At 44.4% G+C, this 21,289-nt stretch overlaps 1 protein-coding gene across 1 annotated transcript in view; it reads left to right on the forward strand.

Moving 5' to 3' along the window:
• Positions 1–20,936, forward strand: part of LOC310964863 (bone morphogenetic protein receptor type-2-like) — a 35,607-nt gene extending 14,671 nt beyond the window's left edge. Inside the window, exons 4-13 of the mRNA XM_083938158.1 lie at positions 5,401–5,508; positions 5,682–5,773; positions 9,218–9,448; positions 12,400–12,514; positions 13,850–14,010; positions 14,147–14,294; positions 14,562–14,698; positions 16,311–16,483; positions 16,575–17,914; positions 19,031–20,936. Of these exons, the coding sequence (XP_083794284.1) occupies positions 5,401–5,508; positions 5,682–5,773; positions 9,218–9,448; positions 12,400–12,514; positions 13,850–14,010; positions 14,147–14,294; positions 14,562–14,698; positions 16,311–16,483; positions 16,575–17,914; positions 19,031–19,290 (2,765 nt within the window). The 3' untranslated portion in view covers positions 19,291–20,936. The remainder of the gene's footprint in view (positions 1–5,400; positions 5,509–5,681; positions 5,774–9,217; positions 9,449–12,399; positions 12,515–13,849; positions 14,011–14,146; positions 14,295–14,561; positions 14,699–16,310; positions 16,484–16,574; positions 17,915–19,030) is intronic.
• The last annotated feature ends 353 nt before the right edge of the window (positions 20,937–21,289 follow it).

Consider the following 21,289-nt stretch of genomic DNA (forward strand, 5'->3'; position numbering starts at 1 on the left):
GGCTTGTTTTGTAGTACATTTATAGTACTTCTCTGCCAAAGGATTCCTTTCTAGTCATAATGCATCTTTATTTTTATATGACGGTCAGCTCGACGACAAAATCAAGTCAGCCAGATAGATTCGAAGCCAGATCTCGGCCTACGCTCATACTCTTATGGTTGTAGTCCCCTACTGTATATGCTGATCTTTTTATTTTAAAACAGGCAGTGAGGGAAACTACTTAACCGCCCCCATCCCCTGTGACATCAGGTCAGTTCAGCTGCAGGAATGAACCGCAATAGGAGTTGTATATTATTGAAAAAGGGAGATGTGAGTTTGTTTGCTTCAGACTGCCTGCATTCATGTTTAGATAGTTACTCTGTCCTTTTCTCATCCAGGCGTTTTTTCCTCGAGTCCAACTTCTCCGCCACGGTGTGCAATCATCTCTTTCACAATTGCCTGCATTAGGCGGAGGGGGAAATGACTGCAAGAAAAAAAATGACTAACAGAGAAAAGAATGGCAGAAAACAAATGCAAGCCCACACAGTTCCAAAGCACAAAGCTATTAAACCGAAAAGAATGAACGGATGTTTGAAAGCTACACCTACTTGTAGCTACTTTCTCTTTCTTCTTCCTCCTCCTCCGCTTCATCATTCTCTCCAGAGCTCAGAACCGGGCTTGCTGATTGCCATCCATTATGAACCTTGACAGCTACGGATCGCAGATACGAATTGGTATTGCGTCCACGGACAGATAAGCTCATGGCATTTTCACTGTCCTCACTCATATGCGGTATAGATTATGTCCACTGAAGGGCCGTGAAAGTGGTTGATATTGAATTTCCGCATCAATGCCTGTGTGTTCTGGAAGTCGGCGCGTTCTTAGCAAGGTGTTGAAACGGCGCCGACAGATGTTAATTGTTCCTCTCAAGGTTTTGGCTGTGAATGAAAGCAATGTGTGTGGCGGCGGCTCATCATCTCTCCTGCCGTCACATAAACACGCACACACGCCATCCATGTTGCCTCTCTGCATTCCACGGATTACAAGGCGTCTGCTCTATCGGTCTGTCTGCGGGCGCGCCGGTGACTGTTCGCCGTGCAGACGGATGACAGCACAAAGGAAGGCGAGAGTTGGGGAGAAATAACCATAAGGCGTTTTTTTTTGATTGATCCCAGAAGTTGAGGTTGTATTATTACTTAAAATCCTGTGTTTGTTTTTGCGAGGTTCATTCCTGACATGTGTGAGCAGATTCATGTCATATTATTAGCAGGAAATAGCTTGAGTCAGTCGGCTGTTTGAGTGATCTCAAGCCAAGATCCGGGGATGATGACATTTAGGATGAGGTGGTGGAGAAGCACCCAGATCTTTTAGAGTAAAAGTACACGTCAAGTATTCACATGAAAATAGACTTAAAATACCAATAATAACAGTATCCATTGATGTATTCATGTCTGGGCATCACTTTCATGTTGCAGCAGGTAAGAACTGAGGTAATTTGAGCTACTTTATATACTCAGAGATCAAAGTTCCCCAACGCTGCAACATATTTCCCGTCACTTTAATTCCTGAGAGGCCATGTGTGAGATAAAACTATCATTTAGAGGACGAAACCCAGACCCTAAGGCCATCTCTTATGACAGAAGGTGGCGGTAAATAGCTGTGCATTTGGGACCGGAGCTAGTAATCGTGCTTGGCGATATGGCCTAAAAATACGATCCCCGATTTGTTTTTTATACCATATCAGATTTTCAACTACTAAAGACAAAATAAATATTTCAAATGTTGTAGTTTAAATGACAGAAAAAGATGAATTTCACAGTTTCACCAGACTCCATTTGTAAAATCTAAATACAGGGGATGGAGCGGAGTGGACGGGAGCCGAGAGACAGAGCAGCAAACTACCGTATTTACCCAAGTTAAAGGAAAAATCGTTTTTCATTTTTTAACATTGTTCGAACAAATAAATCCGATTTCCATTTCAAATCAATTAATCGCCCGTCCCTAGTTAGTAATAATGTAAAACCTTTCTGAAACAACATAAAACATGCACAGAAACGTACTGTATAATTTGTTTTACGGTTAAATGACGTTAAAAAGAAATGCAATGGTAAATCGAATATCTAATCAAGGCATCCTGATACTGGATTTTCCTCCTAGCGTTGGTTAGCCAGTGAATGTTTTTTTGTGTTTTTGAATGTAAATCTTGTTTCTATGTGCATTCAATAAGGGACTAGGGGTGGCAACTGTTCAGATGTTATTGATACTAATGCCATTATCAGTTCGATTCTTCCCTTATCGGTTCGTGATCAATTTCTCTGTGGGGAAAAAGTCGTTTTTTCAGCATCAACGCATTTTATTATCTGACTCTGAACACAGTGCAGCTGAAACAACACAATATTTGTACAACATTTGTTCTCATTTAGTTGATTAGTAGATATTGTGCGTAAAAACACACCAGCTTCGATCAAAGGAATTGATAAGCACAGAGGCATAATTTGGAACCGGTTCTTAACTGGAACAAGATCTTGACTTCCTTCCCTATGAAGGACATTCTGTTCAAAGTGCTTTAGTTAAAGGGACAATTTGCTGATTCTCAACCAGCTCCGTGCTACTACAGTGCAGGCAGACTACATGCAGATGAACGGCGCCCGGCCTCCCTCCATTAAATGCGATATCTAATGTGATATCTTGTATATCTGAGACATGATCTTTGTGGTTGTATGAAAGTAGGCAACATCAATAACATTATGGAGATTTTAATACTGATTTGTGACGTGTGTGGGTGTGCGTGTGCGTCTGTTTGTCAGATGGCTTCCTGTGTAACCCCCCTGTTAGTGATGAACTCGCTGGCATTTGAGGGGAGCTGTGTCAACCCCCATGTGTTTGTGCACGAGAGAGTGTGTGCATGCATGCTCACGCTCGCATGTCAGTAAAAAAACGCCCTTAGGCTCTCGAAGTCATCAATTATTGATAAAGCTGCTGTCTCACAGCAGCACCAGTGTGTTGACTAATGTAACGGATGCAGGAGAGTGCGGCTCTGTAAGTGTGTGTCTGTGCAGCTGCTCCGGTCGTTTATACAATTTCCGCAGAGTGTAGACTTGCGGTATATAAGAGCAGGGCGAGTGTTGGTATTTAAGTTGTGTGTGTTTTTGTCTCCAGAGTCACACCTCTGGCCGATGCGGTTTCATCAGTCACAAAGTCCTGACAGCTTAAACTGCAGCCACCTCCGCTAACTGCTTCTACCTGCCACTGGAACCAAATTTATTTGACCATTTCTGTCGGGTCCCCTCTGCTTTGACATATTTTCTTTCTCTCGCTCTCTCCATTCACTTCCCACACATATTCTGTTTCTCTCTTCCTACGCTGCTTTACTGTCTGTTGACCATTCATCATGGTTGTTTGGCTCAACTGATAACTATTTTCCTTTTCCTTAACGCACTTCACAGCATGCCTGATTTTCTGGTAGTACTCAGATTATTCAAGGCAGGATGTACCAGATGCCGGGTCGCAACTGGTTGTTTACTAATTTGCAATCTTAGGGCGCACTCGCACTGTCCTTCCACACCGGGCCAAAACCGTTTTTTTGACCAGTGTGAGTGCACCCGCTGCGCGCATAACTGCTGAGAGAGGTGGGCTTTTGTAGAGCGCGTTTGCACATGTACGAGCACGATGCCTACGGCGGTTCTGACGTCATTTATGTGCGACTGTTCGGAAATAGAAAATAGAAGGACGGACCATGCGCGGACATTTAACAACAACAACAATGGCGGCGAAGGTTTACATTGGTGCGATGAGGAGGTGGAGTGTTTACTGCAGATTTGGTCGGATGAAAATATTGAAAAACAGTCGGACAAGAGGCACAAAAACTCCGAGGTCTATGGAAAGATTTGGAAACAAAGAGACGCATTGCGATGACGTCAATCAATGCCCGTGACGTGTTACGGCGTGATGACGTATGGACAGCGAGAAGCATTTGCACGAGGCCCAGGCAGTGTGAGTACAAACGGGCCGGGGCGCGGGGGGAGAGGGAGGGGGGACAAGTACCCTAAAGCCCGGGGCGCGGTGCGGAAGGACAGTGTGAGTGCTCCTTTAAGCACTTATAAATCCATGTTCATCACACTAATTAAGTACCAAATAGCCAAGTAGAAGACAAGTCAAGAAGATTGCCCTGTAAGTACTGTCGCAGGTCTACCGTATGCACCACAATTGGTGTGATCGTCATCAGTTTTTTTGTCAATAGTAGTAACACACTCATTGTTATATTTTGAATTCTGATGCAACTCACCAGTTCTAACTGTCGGATTGACTTGAGCCTCCGGAGCTGAGAAACCAGTGTGTACTGTTATTTTTAATAGTAGCAAGCTCCTTTTGGTAAAAAAAAACAACATTTTTTAGAATCTGATTTTACAGGGCAAACAATGCCAGGAGAATTCATGTTAAGGTGAAGGCTGTGATAATACAATTTCTTTTTAAACTATAGCAAGTTTTGCCTTTAAGCTTTTTCTGAAATTGCATAGTTTTGAGTAAAGAAAGGGAGGGCTTCTCCTGTTCCCCTCCACAAACATGAAAAGGCTTAATATTGAGCCCTATACGTGGTGCTAGAGAGAAAGAATGGTTGCTTCTTGCTTCTCCTACCGAGCCTGGTGGTGTTTTGTGCGTGGGTGGATGTGCCTGATGTGGACTCTCCGTATGTTTTCCTGCTACTTGGACCTTTGCCAATCACGTGCCTGGGTTTGTGTGTACGTTGACCAATCAGTAAAAACTCACACTGAACTATTATTCATTATTTACTTAAAATTTACAAAATACAGAGCAAAATTACATTAACAGGTTAATAAATAGCTGGATCTCACACCAGTTAGTTGGACCAGTCCCAGCCTGGTCAGATGCGTACATGAACTGATGAAGCCTCTTGGATGAGAGGTGAAACGTCTTCCTAGACAAATAACCAAGTCTAGTTGCTTTTGACTGAAATTGCTTTGAGGATAACGACGACCTGGACAAATGAGAACCTTCACAGGCCAATAACAGGTTAAGAATCATACTGTTATAACAACATGCATACCTTGGCAGACAGCGGCCAAAAAACAAGAGGCTTACTGTGAATCTCCACCGGCGTTAAAAAAAAAATATGTGATACATTTAACAAAATGGAAGCGTATATAAATAAGCCTTTATTGTGCCTTTCCTTACCAAGAAGACATTTTTGCTTCTTGCATTGTAAAGCGTTCACGCCATCAACAGATGAGCGCAAATTTCCCGGATTTGCACTTAAATGAACAGGTGTACGTAATAAACTGCTAACTCAGTGTATGGGTATCTGCTGTGATGACCTTTCACAAATGAAAGTCCAGTGTGTGGTTTCATCTTTTTTGCTTTTCAGCCAATTGTACCTTTTTTTTGTTTTTGATCCCATTGCAGACTCTGGCACGCTGCGCCACGAAGAGACGATAATTATCGCCCTGGCAACTGTCTCCGTGCTGGCCGTGGTTGCCGTAGCAGCCTTCTTTGGTTACCGCATGATGCACGGTGAGTTACCATGGCGCCACGCTGCGAGAAAGAGCAGACATTATTAATAACATTCATTATCCGAGGCTGTTTAAATGATTTTGGTGGAATATCAAGTGAAATTAAATAAATGGAAGCTCTCTCGTGTGAATGCATCTCCATGTTTTGAATATTTCTGAACTGTGTGTTGACAGGAGACGGTAAGCAAGGCCTTCACAACCTGAATATGATGGAGGCTGCCGGCTCTGAGAGCTCTCTGGACCTAGACAATCTCAAACTGCTGGAGGTCAGTGTGTTCTCTCTCCTCCACCTGTTCTTGTTTTCCCCCAGACTTTGTTGAAAAGCTGAGTCGTGATGAGTGTATTACATGTTTACCAGGCTTAAAGTTACGAGTTATCCTGAGAATAGCTCAATAAAAACGTGTTACTCATATAAATTCAACTATTATTTCACCTCACTTCACAACACGTAGGTTTTTACTGTCTACTGTATCCAATGTTGTGCTGGTCATGTTATAGGATGATTGATTGCTTATATATAAAGTGAATAATACAGAAGAATAAATGCCCTACTGAATTGGAATTGAAATATTGGTCTAAAAAACACAAAAGGATTATTTTTCCATATATTCCAGCCCTCCAGGCTCCCTGGATTTCTACTCCGTTTTCAGAAGATGAGAGATTTTATCATTATAAAGTATATAATGGCGTTCTCACTGGCTTCAGCATCTCTACACAGAGGGAGGAGTGTGCGCGCGAAGGAGGGAGGGAAACAAGAGTTAGAAAAAGAAAGGAGAAACCAAAGGCATAGAGGCAAAAATACACCCAAAATACGTCGAGGTTTACGGTTACATTTGTCATTTCAATGTGACCTTTATCATCTGATCATGGCAGGACGCATCAAGTGACAGGTCAGGGAGCACAGAAATAGGATTTTGCTTACACTGACACAGGATCCTTGAAACCTGATATGGAAGTGGGAGAGCTCATATTGTGATAGGAAGTCAATGAGGCCTGGTAGATATTCCGTCACAATGACAGTATAAGCGGGGTGAAGGGATTAAAAGGCAAGCAAGGGAAACAAATTCAGCCACTGATTTGAATAGAAAAATCCAGCCACAGGAGACAGCAATGTGCCAGCTATAACTTTAAAAATACAATATAACTTTTCTGAACACCTCACTGTCTGTTAGTTTACCAATTCTTTTTCCTTGTGACGTCGTGTGCAAGCTCACAATAAAAGACACAGTTCCAATGCAATAAAAGGTTGTTTTGGTACTACTCACGAGCTTACTTGTCAGACGGAAGCTCAAAGGAAAACTTGTATCGTATCATATCTTTGCACTCCCCCCGCCTTTTGTTTTAGAGATTCAAGAAACTTTGGGTCCGTTCACAGTGTGACGCGCAATAAAAACAACAGCGTTTGTCGTGTCAGAGTCTGCAAATGTCTTGTATTGGCAGATGCAAATTAGCTACATAGCAAACTCTGGTTGCTGGCGGTGTTTAATAAATTACTAAACTAGACTGATCCCACAGTAATAATAACTTTATTTACTTGGCACACTTCAAGACAAAGTTACAAAGTAAATAAGATCCGGAACGTAAAATATAACAATACACAATAGATAAAATTGTCTTACCCCTTGGATGAAAGGTCGTCGTTGATTGGCTGCCGAGTGTTTCTGTTCTGGAAACTGCTTAGAAAACCCCATTATTGTCAATATACCTGGGAAAGCCACCCATCCTCTGAGTGTCCTAGGTCTCTAGACTGGGTGTCCCTATCCCCATCTGCCGGTGATTTGAATTTGCCCTGCACCTGGGTCTAAAAAAGAGCATGTCCCGTTTCATATCCCAATTTTTTTGGCTTAGTTTTGAATGATTTCAGTGGTAAGTTTTCTTTGAAAACTGAGCAGAAACGTGACCCGGAGCAATTCCTCCAAAGAAAGCATGTATTTGCTTTACTGCCGACTGGTTTTGGTAAAAGTTTTTCCGTCATCCGGATCGTTGGTCTGAATGGTTGAAGGGCTGTCCAATTCTTTGATGCCATTTGAACTACGCCCACCTCTTGTGCTGAAGAAGAGACAGCAGCCTTCCCAGACCAACGTGAAATCTATGATTGAACCTGGTCCAGCAATAGTCGAGCTACTAGGCCTCTAGTTTGTGGTTGTAAAATTTCAGGAGGATGTGATTGTCCTAGAGGTCACACTACAATGAAATAGCTACTATGGGAACTAACGTCATCTTACAGGGACACAGTTGGGCTCGTTGAATCCAAAAGAGGCTCAGCTTTCTAGTCATACTCCATTTATGCAATTCAAATTCCCCAGTATAATATTTAAATACTCTATTTTAGAATAGGCGAAATCATTTCCCCCCCCAAACTGTCAGGGATTATCATAAAGTGAGCATGTCTGTAAAGGGGAGACCCTTGGGTGCCCATAGAACCCATTTTCATTCAGATATCTTGAGGTCAGAGGTCTTTGAAAATGACTATGCCAGTTTTTCCCTCGCCAAAATCGAGCCTAACCTTGGAGCGTTATCTATCCCCTTTCCCTGGTTTCAAATGATACCAATCCTCACTATCTCTAAAACTGAGCCTGCCGCAGCCTCCGGAATACAAAAAGGTGCAAGTCGCTAGGAAGAGATTTAAAGGAAGATATTGAGTTTGCCTGTCTGAGATGTTGTTTTGCTGATGTTGTGTTTCCTGTATCTCTACAACAGGGGCGGTCATCGCAAAGTCAGCATGACCTATAGTCGGAATAGACTCAATTATGAGAATAAAAATGTAATTTCCCTTTCCAATGTGTCATCTTTGCACTAGACCGGTCATTTTATCAAACGCATACATAAGAAAAACCGGAACCAAGCAATGAGTTGTCTATCTCGAGCAGGTTTCAAGTCTCTGCAGGTTGGTTATCATACTGAAAAAGGTGAAATCAGTGCCAGTGGCTGACTGGAAGGCAAAAAAACCCAGCGATGACACAAACTCCGATATGCTGGAAGAGAGATTTCTATGAAGCATTTTTCTCTCTCGGTCTTCTGTGTGAAAATGTAGCCATCTCAGAAAATAACATCTATTCAGTGGATTTCAGAACAGAGCGAGGGAGCGATATCTTTTCAGGCAGGAGTTGAATTCAGAACACTGTCCTTGTGCAGGCACACGTTCTTTCACATCAGAGTCATTGGAGGGGGGGGGGGGGGGGGGGGGGGTTTGAGGGTCAGAGAGTCTTACTCAAAGACAAAACAAGAGTCCAATGCTTTCACAGTGTGTTTTATAGCTGGAGAGATAAATGTTTTCAGCAGACGTGGAGGTGGAAATCACACAGAAATAGAGGCACACACTGAATTCATTCCTTGCTCCATGCAGATGTCGTTTGAAGCCGAATGTTTGGACCTTAATGGCGTGCCCTGGCCTGGCTGATTCAGGATACTAATTGAATAATTTGGAACTGTCTTGAGGCCATTTTAACCGTTTTACCCTGCTGTTTGCCTGTAATTTAGTTAATTTCCTATCTCCCTCCTGCCTGCCTGTCTGGCTGCCTTTATTTGTGTACCTCTCTTCATGTGTCTCTTGTTTTGCTTTTCCGTGAGCAGCACAAGCAAGCTCTTTTATCCACGCTGTTGTCATGTTTCTTGTTAGACGAGCGAGAGCTAAAGGTCTAGAATTGCACCAAAAAACAAAAGTCTATAAATAGTTTTTTATCATATGACGCCACTGTTACTTCTTTCAGCTGATTGGGCGCGGTAGATATGGCGCCGTCTACTGCGGGTCTCTGGATGAGCGACCCGTGGCCGTGAAGGTGTTCACCGCCGCCAACCGCCAGAACTTCCTCAATGAATGCTCCATCTACCGGCTACCGCTGCTGGAGCACGACAACATCGCCCGCTTTGTTGCTGCCGACGAGCGGACAGGCCCAGAGGGACGCACAGAGTACCTGCTGGTCATGGACTACTACCCACATGTGAGTCATTGGGGGGTGCTAGAAGTTTCTGATATAGTAAGTGTGTGTGTTTCCAATTGGCCTTTTTACCTCATGCCATGAGCAACATATGCGAACACAATAGCAGTACATGGTGAAAGGAGTTCACCTCACTTTGTCTGCTGCTCATGTTCCATTACTCCGTATATTCAGTTTGCACAATGCATGGCTGATGTGGGCGTTTCACTCCCAGTCATTCTCAAGTGCTGCGGAGAGAAGGAGAGAAGGACTCAGGGAAGAAACGACAAGAAGTTCCAGTCCTACAACATTTTTGTTCCCTTTTTTTGTTGATTCATTTGTCGATTTTGTTTTTTTTTTAATATATATATACATATATATATATAAATGAATTGCGTAGTACTAGAAAATATCAAATAATATTGACAGTTACCTCATTTTAAAGTCTATTTTATCTACAGCGGTAGCAACAAATCTTCACATTTAAGATTTATTGATCATCAAAATAGAATATAATCATTGATCCCCAGGGGAGTTTTGGTTTGTTACAGTTGCTCTGTTCTTGAATAGAAAAAAAATAATATATAAAGAGCTCTTTTCCAAAACGAGATAAAAGCCAAATTTAAAAAAAATTAGTGTGTCATGCCACTTTGCTGTATACAGAACCTTTTCACTGCTTCATCAGTGTTTCTGCCAAATCTCTATATTTCCTTGTTTAAAATGGTCCTAAAGATGAAGTTCCTTTCCAAACCACGACCAGCACCAAACCTATTTTTAGCCTTAATGCGATACGTCCTCTCGACCAATCAGAATTCAGTGAGCGTTTTATGTGATCCAACATGGCGGCGCTCTGAAGCGGGAGAGTTTTTGTTTCGTTCGTCCGTTCAACATGTTCAGACTGAGCCATAAAAACCATTTTGACAAGATACATTGAATATTAACCAAATGTGTGGGTCTGGGTAAAAAATGTAATTTTCCTGAAAACTATTCAAATGGTTTTATAGCGTTTTGGAAAAGAGCTCCTCATATATATGTGTTTAAAAATAAATTATAACGATGAACAATAACACTGAATAGAAATAGTGAATACAATACGTATACATTTGTACTCTCTGCTGCAGTAAATACCAACTTGTGTCGAAGCGAGAAATAGGTATTGTAAATTGTAAAATTCAAAATATGTGCATTATATTACTATAGTAAGGATATGTGGAAGACAGAGATGGGAAATATGTTGAATAGTACTAAACTTTTGGGCAGTATAACATTACTATAGGTGTAATGGAGATAAACATGGATATTGCATTATTATTGCGCACAGTAATACGAAACCGTTGCAGGTATAAATAATGAAAGAAAAGTATATCAACTCGGTGTCTGCTACGGAAATTGTCGAATCTTTTCAGCATTTAAATAATTTATTGATATGAGACTAGACACCGTCTTAGATTCTGGATACGGTAATATGATGTGAGTGTTCTATCATTTGCCCTCAGAACCTTTTTTCCCCTTACTTGAGCTTGTAGTTCTCAACTAACAAGGTACTACGATGTGGCTTCTGAGCGAGAGACAGAGCAGAGTCGCTGTAAATTCGTAGTATCATGTCTCGTCCTGCAGACAACTGAACATGCAGCTGGTGTAGCGAAAGAACACTCTGACACAGACTGCTCCAGGCCGCCTCCAGGAGCTCTTCAATATTAACGCGGACGCACCTTTAAACCAAATATGTTTACTGTCCGAGCCTTCAGCATCATGATCACAAGTCAGCTGACCCCCCGCAGCCGGCCTATGAAAGGAGGCTATTATGCGTGGTAACCGTCGCGCTAATACACGTTGTCATGGAAACGTGGTCAAGCCAGGACAGGAGACGCATAATGCATTCAAGTAAATGATAATATAATTTATTTAAAACGAACATATGTAATGTGATTTTCTTTAGAGGCGGATGCGCAAATTGCCTTACGATTGACTTTGAGAGAAAATTTGAAGTGTGTGTGTGTGTGTGTGTGTGTGTGTGTGTGTGTGTGTGTGTGTGTGTGTGTCAGGGCCAAGCCAATAATGGGTTATCAAGGCTGGGGAGATAATTGAGGAAGGAAATTAATAATATCCAATATATTTTCTGGTTAACATTTTCATGGAGAATCATCAGACATTATCATCTTTACCGGGGATGGAAATTGAGAATCGGTTCCAGTGGAGAACTGGTAACAAACTGGAGTCAGCACAGGAATCTTATGCCTGAGCTTATCAATTCCTTTTTTTTATCGATGCCAGCATGTTTTTCTGACAGATGCCTATTGCAAAAAAACAACGCCAACGCACCCGGAAACTTGTAATAAGGAGCCATGTCATGTTTCTTTTAAAAAAACTTGGAATTGGTAAAGGAATCCATAAAGAATCGGACCAATAAAGCAGACTCAATACTGGCATTAGAAGCATCTCTAATCTTTACATAGCCCTCTTCCATTCCTCCTGCCAGATCCGATAACTCAAGGAAACTGCACGGCCTTAATTGGGTGGTGATAAAATATTCAGTTTTATTGTGAAACTCCAAAAGGTCAGCCCTTCTTTTAAAAAGCTCTAAGTCATTAATGTGAATGTAATCTTTGTCTCCTCCCTGACCTTTTCTGAAAGTTTTAAAGTAAAAAAAAAAAGAGCCTGGTTCTCTTGCAAGCGAAGTGTTGAACACACACACACACACACACACACACATCAATTGCTGTTTTTTGACTTGGGTTTTGTTTTGTTTTTAGAACGAGCTTTTCCCCCTCACCTGTGCGTCTTTATCTGTCAGATCTTTAAAGCGATGCTGGTGGTTGATTTTCCATGTGTTCTCTCTCCACCTCTCCCCTATGTTTCTCCCTCTTCTCTCGCTTGTTTACCTTCCTCCCCCATCTCTTTTTCTGTCTGTTTTGATTCCTCCCTCTGCGCACCCTCCTTTCCTTCCCTATCCCCTTTCCTCATGTCCCCCTCAGGGCTCTCTGAGTCGCTACCTGGGCATCCAGACCAACGATTGGGTTGGCAGCTGCCGGCTCGCCCACTCCGTCACCCGTGGCCTGGCGTACCTACACACTGAGCTCTTCAAAGGAGGTGAACTGGAGGGCGTGCCAACACACACACACACACACACACTCACACACATTCACAGTCAATTACATAACTGCTCACAGTTTACTCAGGCACAAGTTCCAAGACTGCTGCTTCCATCTGTTACTGAAACATAAACACATACAAAGAATAAGCTTTCTTTTTTCGTGTGTGGGTGCAGCCCTGTTTTTCAGAAAGGCTTTAGAGAGTGTGTGTGTGTGTGTTGCTCTGTGTTTATCTCTAGACAGTCACGCTTGAGCCTACTTACGAACCTGCACACTGCAGCTCCACGTGGGTCTGTTTGGCTTGGAGGGCTTTGCATCCCTGCATTTTTTGACCAACGCACACGTGCATGCTGCGTGCATGCCCCAGCCGAGGGTATTTATAGAATGGCCTCAAGCTAGCCTCAGAGAGTGTAAAAAAAATAATGGAGAGAGGGACAAAGTAGGGGAGAAGGAGGGCGGATGCGAGATAGGGATTCAGATGACATGCGAATATCCCCGTGGCTAAATGAAATCAGCTTTCGGAGGCAGAAGTGACAACTGAACTACGCCTCGATTTGTGTTTTCACGTCAGCAAACCTCAGCATCAGCAGTCGCGCTTGGCCCTCCTCCCTTTTTTTTTTTTTCTTCTTCATCAGCACAGATACACATCAAACAGGCTTAGAAGTGATGTGGGGTGGGCGGAAGAGCAAGAAAGTGCACTTGCGGTAGTGTGCGAAGTAAAGGAATAGAAGTTATTCTGCTCGTGCAAACGGGACAAATACAAGCGGGGGGAGGCGCCCATCTCCCTTCTCCCCTCTCCCCTCCGCAAGTCTTGAAGTGATCGGCGGAGTGGAGGAGTGACAGAAGAGAAAGAAAAGGGGGGGCCGGTGTTTGCGTGTAGCTGCTAACAGCCCAATCTCTCAGGCTTCGGTACAGTCGCCATCCTCCCCCACTCTTCCTGCACATGGATAGAAGGCAGCAGATCACTGTGGTGGCTGCCACCACTTCCAGCCCAGCCGCCCTCTGTCTCACTGCGCCCTCTGCTGGGACAATAAGAGACTGCAGGCGGAGGCTTCAACGTGATATGGTCTTAATCCCATTGTTGTAGATTAGATTAAAGGGTTTAGCTGCCTGTTGACAGTGCAGCTTGCTTTGCTGAACAATAAGTAATAAGGGGAACGGAAAGCCTCATGAAGGGATTTTCTAGGATGTTAATGTTCATTTGCATTGCCACAAAAACTGCCTGAGAACCTTGTATCTACGCAGCAGGTTTAAAGGAAGATCAAATAGCTCTAGTGGCTTCTTCTGATCCTCTCTCTGCCATTCTTTTGTTCCTCCTTCTTCATCCGTCAAGACCTGTACAAGCCAGCGGTTTCCCACAGGGACCTGAACAGCCGGAATGTTCTCGTCAAGGCTGACGGCACGTGTGTCATCATCGATTTCGGCCTGTCCATGAAGCTGACAGGAAACAGGCAGGCGCGTCACGGGGAGGAGGAAAATGCCGCCATAAGTGAGGTAAGCGCTCAGGAGCTTTTTTGGAATCTTATTTGAGCTCAGTGCAAGAGAATCATCCGGAACGTATTGTCTTACGTGGTTTCCATCTCACGCCATCCACCCTACCCGTCCTCTTATTCCCGCTCTCGTCTACCAGGTGGGGACGATCCGCTACATGGCTCCAGAGGTCCTGGAGGGGGCGGTGAACCTGAGGGACTGCGAGTCGGCGCTGAAGCAGGTGGACATGTACGCCCTGGGCCTCATCTACTGGGAGACCTTCATGAGATGTACAGACCTTTTCCCCGGTGAGTCAGAAGGACTGACTTGGATCGGATGAGCTTCACGTCACAAAAATACACAAATGCTCGTAGTAGTCATTACCACAAACCACAAGAATGAGCCCCTCCCACGCTACATACAGCGGAAAGCCATTACATTTGCATTTATCATGGTGGGAAGCAGACACCAAGATTTCATTCATTTACGATGAATACTGCATGTTCATAAGTTCAGTGATTATTTCTACTACATTCAAAATATGTGAGACTCCCCCTTCCTCATCCTGCCTCTAGGAGAGTCCGTGCCAGAGTACCAGATGGCCTTTCAGGCGGACGCAGGGAACCACCCAACATTCGAGGACATGCAGGTCCTAGTATCCAGGGAGAAGCAACGGCCAAAATTCCCCGAGGCCTGGAAAGAGAACAGTTTGGTACGTTTTTTTTTTATTTTTTATTTTTTTTGGGACACATCTTTGATTCCTTGTTTTGTATGTTTCTAGATGATTTTGCCTTTAGATAGTGAGAAGTACAGGCAGGAAACACTTGGAGCAAAAGAGAGCCACAATGTGCAATGACCGTCGCAGACCACATTCAGATTCCGTGCATCTCAACCACTGAGCCATTAGAGGAAAGAGCCAAAAAACTGTAGTGACAGCAGCATGGAAAAGCATGGAATTTAATTTTAGTCATTTCCAGGTCTGGATAAGTTCGGAAAAGGAGAAAAGAGTTTGGAAAATGTTTGGGTTATCTCACTTTCGATATTAAAATGTCATAATGTATACAAATCAAAACAAGCTCACTCACGCAACACAGCTGACCTGTAGATGATATGAAACTAATCAAGTGTTGGATTACCATGGTTACCGTTCACAGTGCGACTGCGGTTCTCATTTATTGAATTATTTCCATACGTGTCGTCTACATTTTATTCATGACTTATTTCTTATTATTTTATTTATTTACAAATAAGAAACATGAAACATATAAAACATAAACATATGAACTACAATACATAGCTAAACATTTCTTATAATCACTTGGCAACATAATGGCATAGGTATTTAACATACTTATTAAAAGTTGGATTTTAAAACTATTTATTTACACAAGCACCTGACAATTGGTATTCAGATGTGTAATCCTGAAAAATCCTGTCTGGAAAAGTCTGGAATTTTGAAATGGAAAATGTATAGGAACCCTGCTTTAATAACAGACCGCCCTTGGTGGTTGCTGTTTACACGATACTGTGTAAAACGATCTCAAATAAAAACCATAATAACAAGAGCGTTCATTCTTCTGGCTTCTGTCTCTCCCCTCATCACGTTGCACGCCCGCCGCAAAAACCTCAATTTCAATTGCAAATGTAACAAACAAAATGCCTTTACGCTCCGCTCATAAAAATGAGAGTTTTGATCAAAACCCAAAAACTAAAAACATTTTATCATTCTAATTACTAACGGAGCGTCAGGAAATATTAGTCTCTACATTAAAAAATCTTTTGGATCAATATGTTTTGTGTGTTTACTTTGCAGGATTTAATGAAAAACCTGTCCAGTTTTTGTATCTTTTAATTTATAACACAATTTCATTACTTTTTAATAATTATTATTTGCTTAATGACTTGAATAACCTTTTAGATTAGGTTGTACAGATTGGAAGCAATTGAACATATTCCAATAAATGACATCACAATAAGCAAAAATACAAATGTAGGCACCTGTGGACCTTTTCTTTTGCAGAGTTCAAAGGTTTAAAGGTATATGGCTGAACGCTGTATGGCCATTTTGGTTAATGGTTACAGTGATAATCAGTGGAGGTTTCTATAACTCCTGGATGTTTGGTAATAGTTTGTCGCGTACTGAAATAGACAGTAGTTTGAGACAAATAATCGAGGAATGTTCTAATTTAACAATTTCAATTATGAATGCTGCCTGTAGCTAGCTATAAGCATTAGATTTAAGTATGTCCAAGTTGTGTAATCCTCTCTGCCAGAGAGGAAAGAATACAAAACTCATATTGTTTGATATTAAAACCTCCCTCCAGGCGGTTCGCTCTTTGAAAGAGACGATGGAGGACTGTTGGGACCAGGATGCAGAGGCCCGGCTCACAGCACAGTGCGCCGAGGAACGATTGGCAGAACTCCTCCTCATATGGGACCGCTCCAAGTCTGTCAGCCCTACACTCAACCCCATGTCTACCACACTGCACAATGAGAGGTAGGCATAACCGCAGAACTACATCTGTTGCCGCGGTACTTTTTTTGGAATGTCGTCTTTAACGTTTTTTCCGCTCAATGTTTTCTGCCAGAAATCGCATGACTCCAAAGTCTGGCCCGTACACAGACCACCCGTCCACTTACATCGAAGAGCACGAGGGTGTTGCAAAGAACACGCAGGCCGACACCACTGGCTCTGTGAGCGGTCGAGTCGGAGCTGTGACCGGAGAGAGGAACAGGAATTCCATCAACCAGGAGCGCCAGCAGCAAGCCAACGCCCGGCTGCCCAGCCCAGAGGGCAGCAGCACCAGCATGGGCCTGAGGGGCAGCCCCTCAGCCTCCACGACAACCACCACTATTATGTCTGACTCTGAGGGACCTGCAGGGACCGCAACAGTCCCCGTCTGCCTTCACCTGACCCAGGAAGACCTGGAAACCACCAAGCTCGACCCGAAAGAGGTCGACAAGAACCTGAAGGAGAGCTCGGACGAGAACCTGATGGAGCACTCGCAGAAGCAGTTCTGCTCTCCAGATCCACTGAGCCCCGGCAGCTCCAGCCTCCTTTACCCTCTCATCAAGATGGCCAGCGAAGCCGCAGGCACGTCGGACACCGTCGCCCCCATGCCCACCACAATCTTCCCCCTGCCCAAGCAGCAGAACTTGCCCAAGAGGCCGTCCAGTCTACCCCTGCGCACCAAGCCCACCAAGAAAGAGTCATCGTCGTCTTCACTCAGGTTCAAGTTTGGGCGCTCGGGGAAGTCCAACCTGCGGCAGGTGGAGGGAACAAAGATGAACATTGGTGCAGTAGCAGGCACAAACACAGCCGCAGAGGCTCATCGGGGCACAGGCACAAACAACACGCCCGCCCTACGAGACACGCATGTCAACGGTAGCGCTAACGTCGCCGTTAACGGACACGCCGGCACCGGGATCTCGTCCCTGGCTACAGGCGGAGCGACGGGTTTCGGAGGACCCGGCATAACCCAGAACGGTTCCGCAGCCCTGAGGTCAGACGACAGCCGCCTGAGCCTCGGCGTCATCACGGCCAGCCCCGACGAACACGAGCCACTTCTGAGCCGCGAGCGAGAGCATCCCGATCCGAGGGGCGCGCCCTCGAGCGTCGCGGCTCTCCGCTCAGCCCGACCCAACACTAACAACAACAACAGCAACACCGGCCACGGCCAGGGAGACGGGGAGAGCGGGGGAGAGAGCGATGGGGGAGAGGAGGAGGGAAGCGGGGAGGGAGGAAGCAGGGAAACCGCGGGGCCCCCAGGAGAAAGCTCTGGGTCGGGATCTGGTATGGGTGCCCCACAGAGGGAGGCTCCAGTCACCATGAGAGGGGAGGCTCTCCTCAGGCAGCCCAGAGCCCGCAGGCCTGAGAGACCCAACTCCCTGGACCTGTCCTTCACAACGCAGGACCTGACCTCACTAGGTGACTTTATACACCAACACCTCACACGAGTCATTACCAGAGCAACAGTATGTCTGAGTCTACAAATGTTTGACGATTGGGTCAAATAGTGTTGATCAATCTTGGAAACAATCGTCCGTCTGTTTGACGATAATTTAGCCACTTGGGGGAACGGCCAATATTTATTTATTTATATTTTCTCCTCATCTGGGCTACTACGCAACCTGTTAAAATAAACCTATGTCATAGTCATAGGATTCAAGGACTACAAACTGTAGCAGAGTCTGAGTTACATACTGGGGTGTTGAGTTGGAAAGGCACCCGGCAGGGAGGGTCTAATGAAGCCGGTTGCATTATGGGAAATGTAGGATCAAGTGCTTTTGGAGCTTGACTAGAGACTAAGGGCGCACTCACACTGTCGTTCTGTACCGGGCCAAAACCGTTTTTTCAGCTAAAGCCTAGTATGTTTAAGCAGTGTGAGTGTACCCGTTTCGCGCACGGCCCGCTTGAAAGAGGTGGGCTTTAGCAGAGCCGTTTGCACATGTACGAGCACGAGCGTGCGCACGTGTACGAGCGCGAGCACGAGCCCTACGGCGGTAGCAGTATGTGCGCCTGTTCGGACATAGAAAATAGAAGGACGGACCAAGCGCGGATATTTAACAACAACAACAATGGTGGTGAAAGGTTCACGTTGATGTGATGCGGAGGTGGAGTGTTTACTGCAGATTTGGTCGATGAAAATATTCAAAAACAGTCGACAAGACGCACAAAAACTCTGAGGTCTGTGGAAAGATTTGTAAACAAAGCCACACACGCGATCAATGTGTGTGACGTGTTACGGCGTGATGACGTATGGACAGCAAGAAGCATTTGCGTGAGGCCCAGGCAGTGTGAGTACAAACGGGGCTGGGGCGCGGGGGGAGAGGGAGGGGGGGCAAGTACCCTAAAGCACGGGTCGCGGTGCGGAAGGACAGTGTGAGTGCGCCCTAAAAGTCAGGATATCTGCTGCTTGGATTTTGACCGTTCTCTTTACAATAAGACTTTTTTTAAGTAATATCTCAACCGGTATTGATTTTGTTTCATGGGATAGAAACTCGCCCTAAGATACTGATCAGTCTTCCTTCCTGTTTTTTCCAGGGGAGGGCTTGGTACAGCCAGACGGAGCCCCGGGGACAGGAGAGAAGATCAAGAAGCGCGTCAAAACGCCTTATTCCCTCAAGAAGTGGCGACCCACCACATGGGTCATCTCCACGGACACCCGGGGGCCGGAGGTCAACAACAACAACAACGGGTCCTCCCGCGGCCAAGGTCACAGTCAGAGCCGGCCCAAGTCCACTTCGGCCATCTACCTGCGGGGGGGGAGCCTGGCCAGCGAGCCCAGCGACACACACGTGTGAACTCACGGGTGGCCCTCTGACAAGACTGGGGGAAAAAAAAAATCGAATAACCAGAGAGCGTTTGGTTCCTGTCTGTGGGGCTCTCTGCTCTACATCAGCAAGAGGAAGCTACGGAGTGTCTCGTGAACAAAGAGTCGAGTCCGATCGTGTACAGTAATTAGGTCTGTCTCACTCCCGTGTGTCTTTCTGATGACGGCATTGCTTTAAATGGAATCCAGCTATGCAGCATTCTCGTCCGCTTCTGTTTTCCACGTTTCATCAATCTCCCTTTTTGTTTCCCCCCCCCCCCCCCTGTTTCATCCTCATGAGCATAGCAATGATTTGAATGGGTTTCTTTCTTTCCCCGTGCACTTTGAAGCGACTAAAATCAGTGTTTTAGAAATCCTGTCCGTTGCGACCAGAACGAGAAGTGGTCTCTAAACCTTAAAAAGAAAAAAAAAAAAAAGGCGACGAAAAACAATCAACTCTCGGAGCGTTTCCCTTTCTCGTACTTTGCTGTTATCGAGCGATTTTTCCAAGAGTGGGCTCCGTAAAAAAGAATCGACGGTCTTAAAAGACGGAACAAACTACTTTTAAAAAAGAAAAAAAGAAAAAGTGTATTTCCTTGATTTGTATGCAATACCAATTGTTGTCTTTTTAAACGATGTATCCATTTTTTTTTTTTGTCTCATAATTTTTAATTGTGCAATAGGATTTAGCTTTTAGACGCTTTCGATGTTTTTTATCGCTTCCATTATTTTGGTAATTGTTTTTATCCCATCGTCATGTTTTTGATATGTTAATCTTTGTTGCACTTATGAATTGTCACAATCGTTTTTTTTTAAACAATCCACCGTACACTATCACCCCCTGACTTTGAGGAGAAAACGGACGACAATCCTCCTCTCTTTCCTTCTTCTCTGGACTATTTTCGGAGGGCACAAACACTAACAATCAATCAATCGATCCCAACTGACTGGAAAACAAGTGGGTTTATTCGTGGAATCCCCTCTGCTTGCACAATGACGCCAGGAACGACTCAAACTCTGGGGTCTTTTTTAACACTGCAATCACCAGAATCAAACCGGAGGATCTGTTACAGTGGCCGACTCAATCGCTGTACCACTATCGCCCCTGACCTCACTGTTGACCGCGTGTTTAGCTGTCTGTTTGTGACTGAAAGCCCAGATTCTGCTCTTCGGACTCTTTTGGAAATCACAAACTACTCTAAAAGAAAAACCAAACCCCCCTCTGAAGCACGCTGGATATGATTTCTGCTTCTCGTTGTCACATCCCTTGATGTTGGAATGACTGATTCAGTGCGTGTGTGTGCGTGAGAGTGTGTGTGTGAGCGTGTGCACGTGTTGTGTATCCCTACGCCAGCGAGCATTAGAAGCGTCGGGGCCTAGCGCTGTACAGGCGTGCTGAAATGTCATCGTACTCCTTCTGTATTTTCGGCGCTGCTTCGGGGCATATGAAAATATTTCATTTATGTTTTTGTAATCTGTGATTTGTATGAAAAAAAAACCCCTGTATGTGCATCGCGTTGATATTTGCATCATTTTTATGGAATTCTGTTTTGCATTCAATGGACACGGCCTTTGATTCCATTGCTATGCATCTGCTAAGTACAGTTTCTGTAAACATTTTCAAGTCAATATGGAAGAAAAAAAACTCAATAAATGTATGAAATTAATGTTGGTTATATATGTTAAGGACATGGCTTGTTTGGGTTTAAGATGGGACTTTTATTCTGAAAAAACAGGGAAAAATACCAGAAATGAAGTGTATTTACAATGAGGGCATGCTTCCATTAGAGCAGTGGTTCTTAAAACTTTGTTCATGACGTACGTCCTCAGTTAAAATCCGGCTCTCTCTCCAGTCCCGACACTAAGACTGGTGTTCAAGTACAGCAGCGTAGGCCGACACTGTTCAGCTACGGACAGGAAGCTTTACTCCTCATGAAGATTATATAATGTGGACTGGCTTCAGCACGGTTGTCTCACAGCAAGAGGGTTAC

The sequence above is a fragment of the Echiichthys vipera genome (genome assembly GCF_963691815.1).
Source record: "Echiichthys vipera genome assembly, chromosome: 23".
In the NCBI taxonomy this organism is placed as follows: domain Eukaryota; kingdom Metazoa; phylum Chordata; class Actinopteri; order Perciformes; family Trachinidae; genus Echiichthys; species Echiichthys vipera.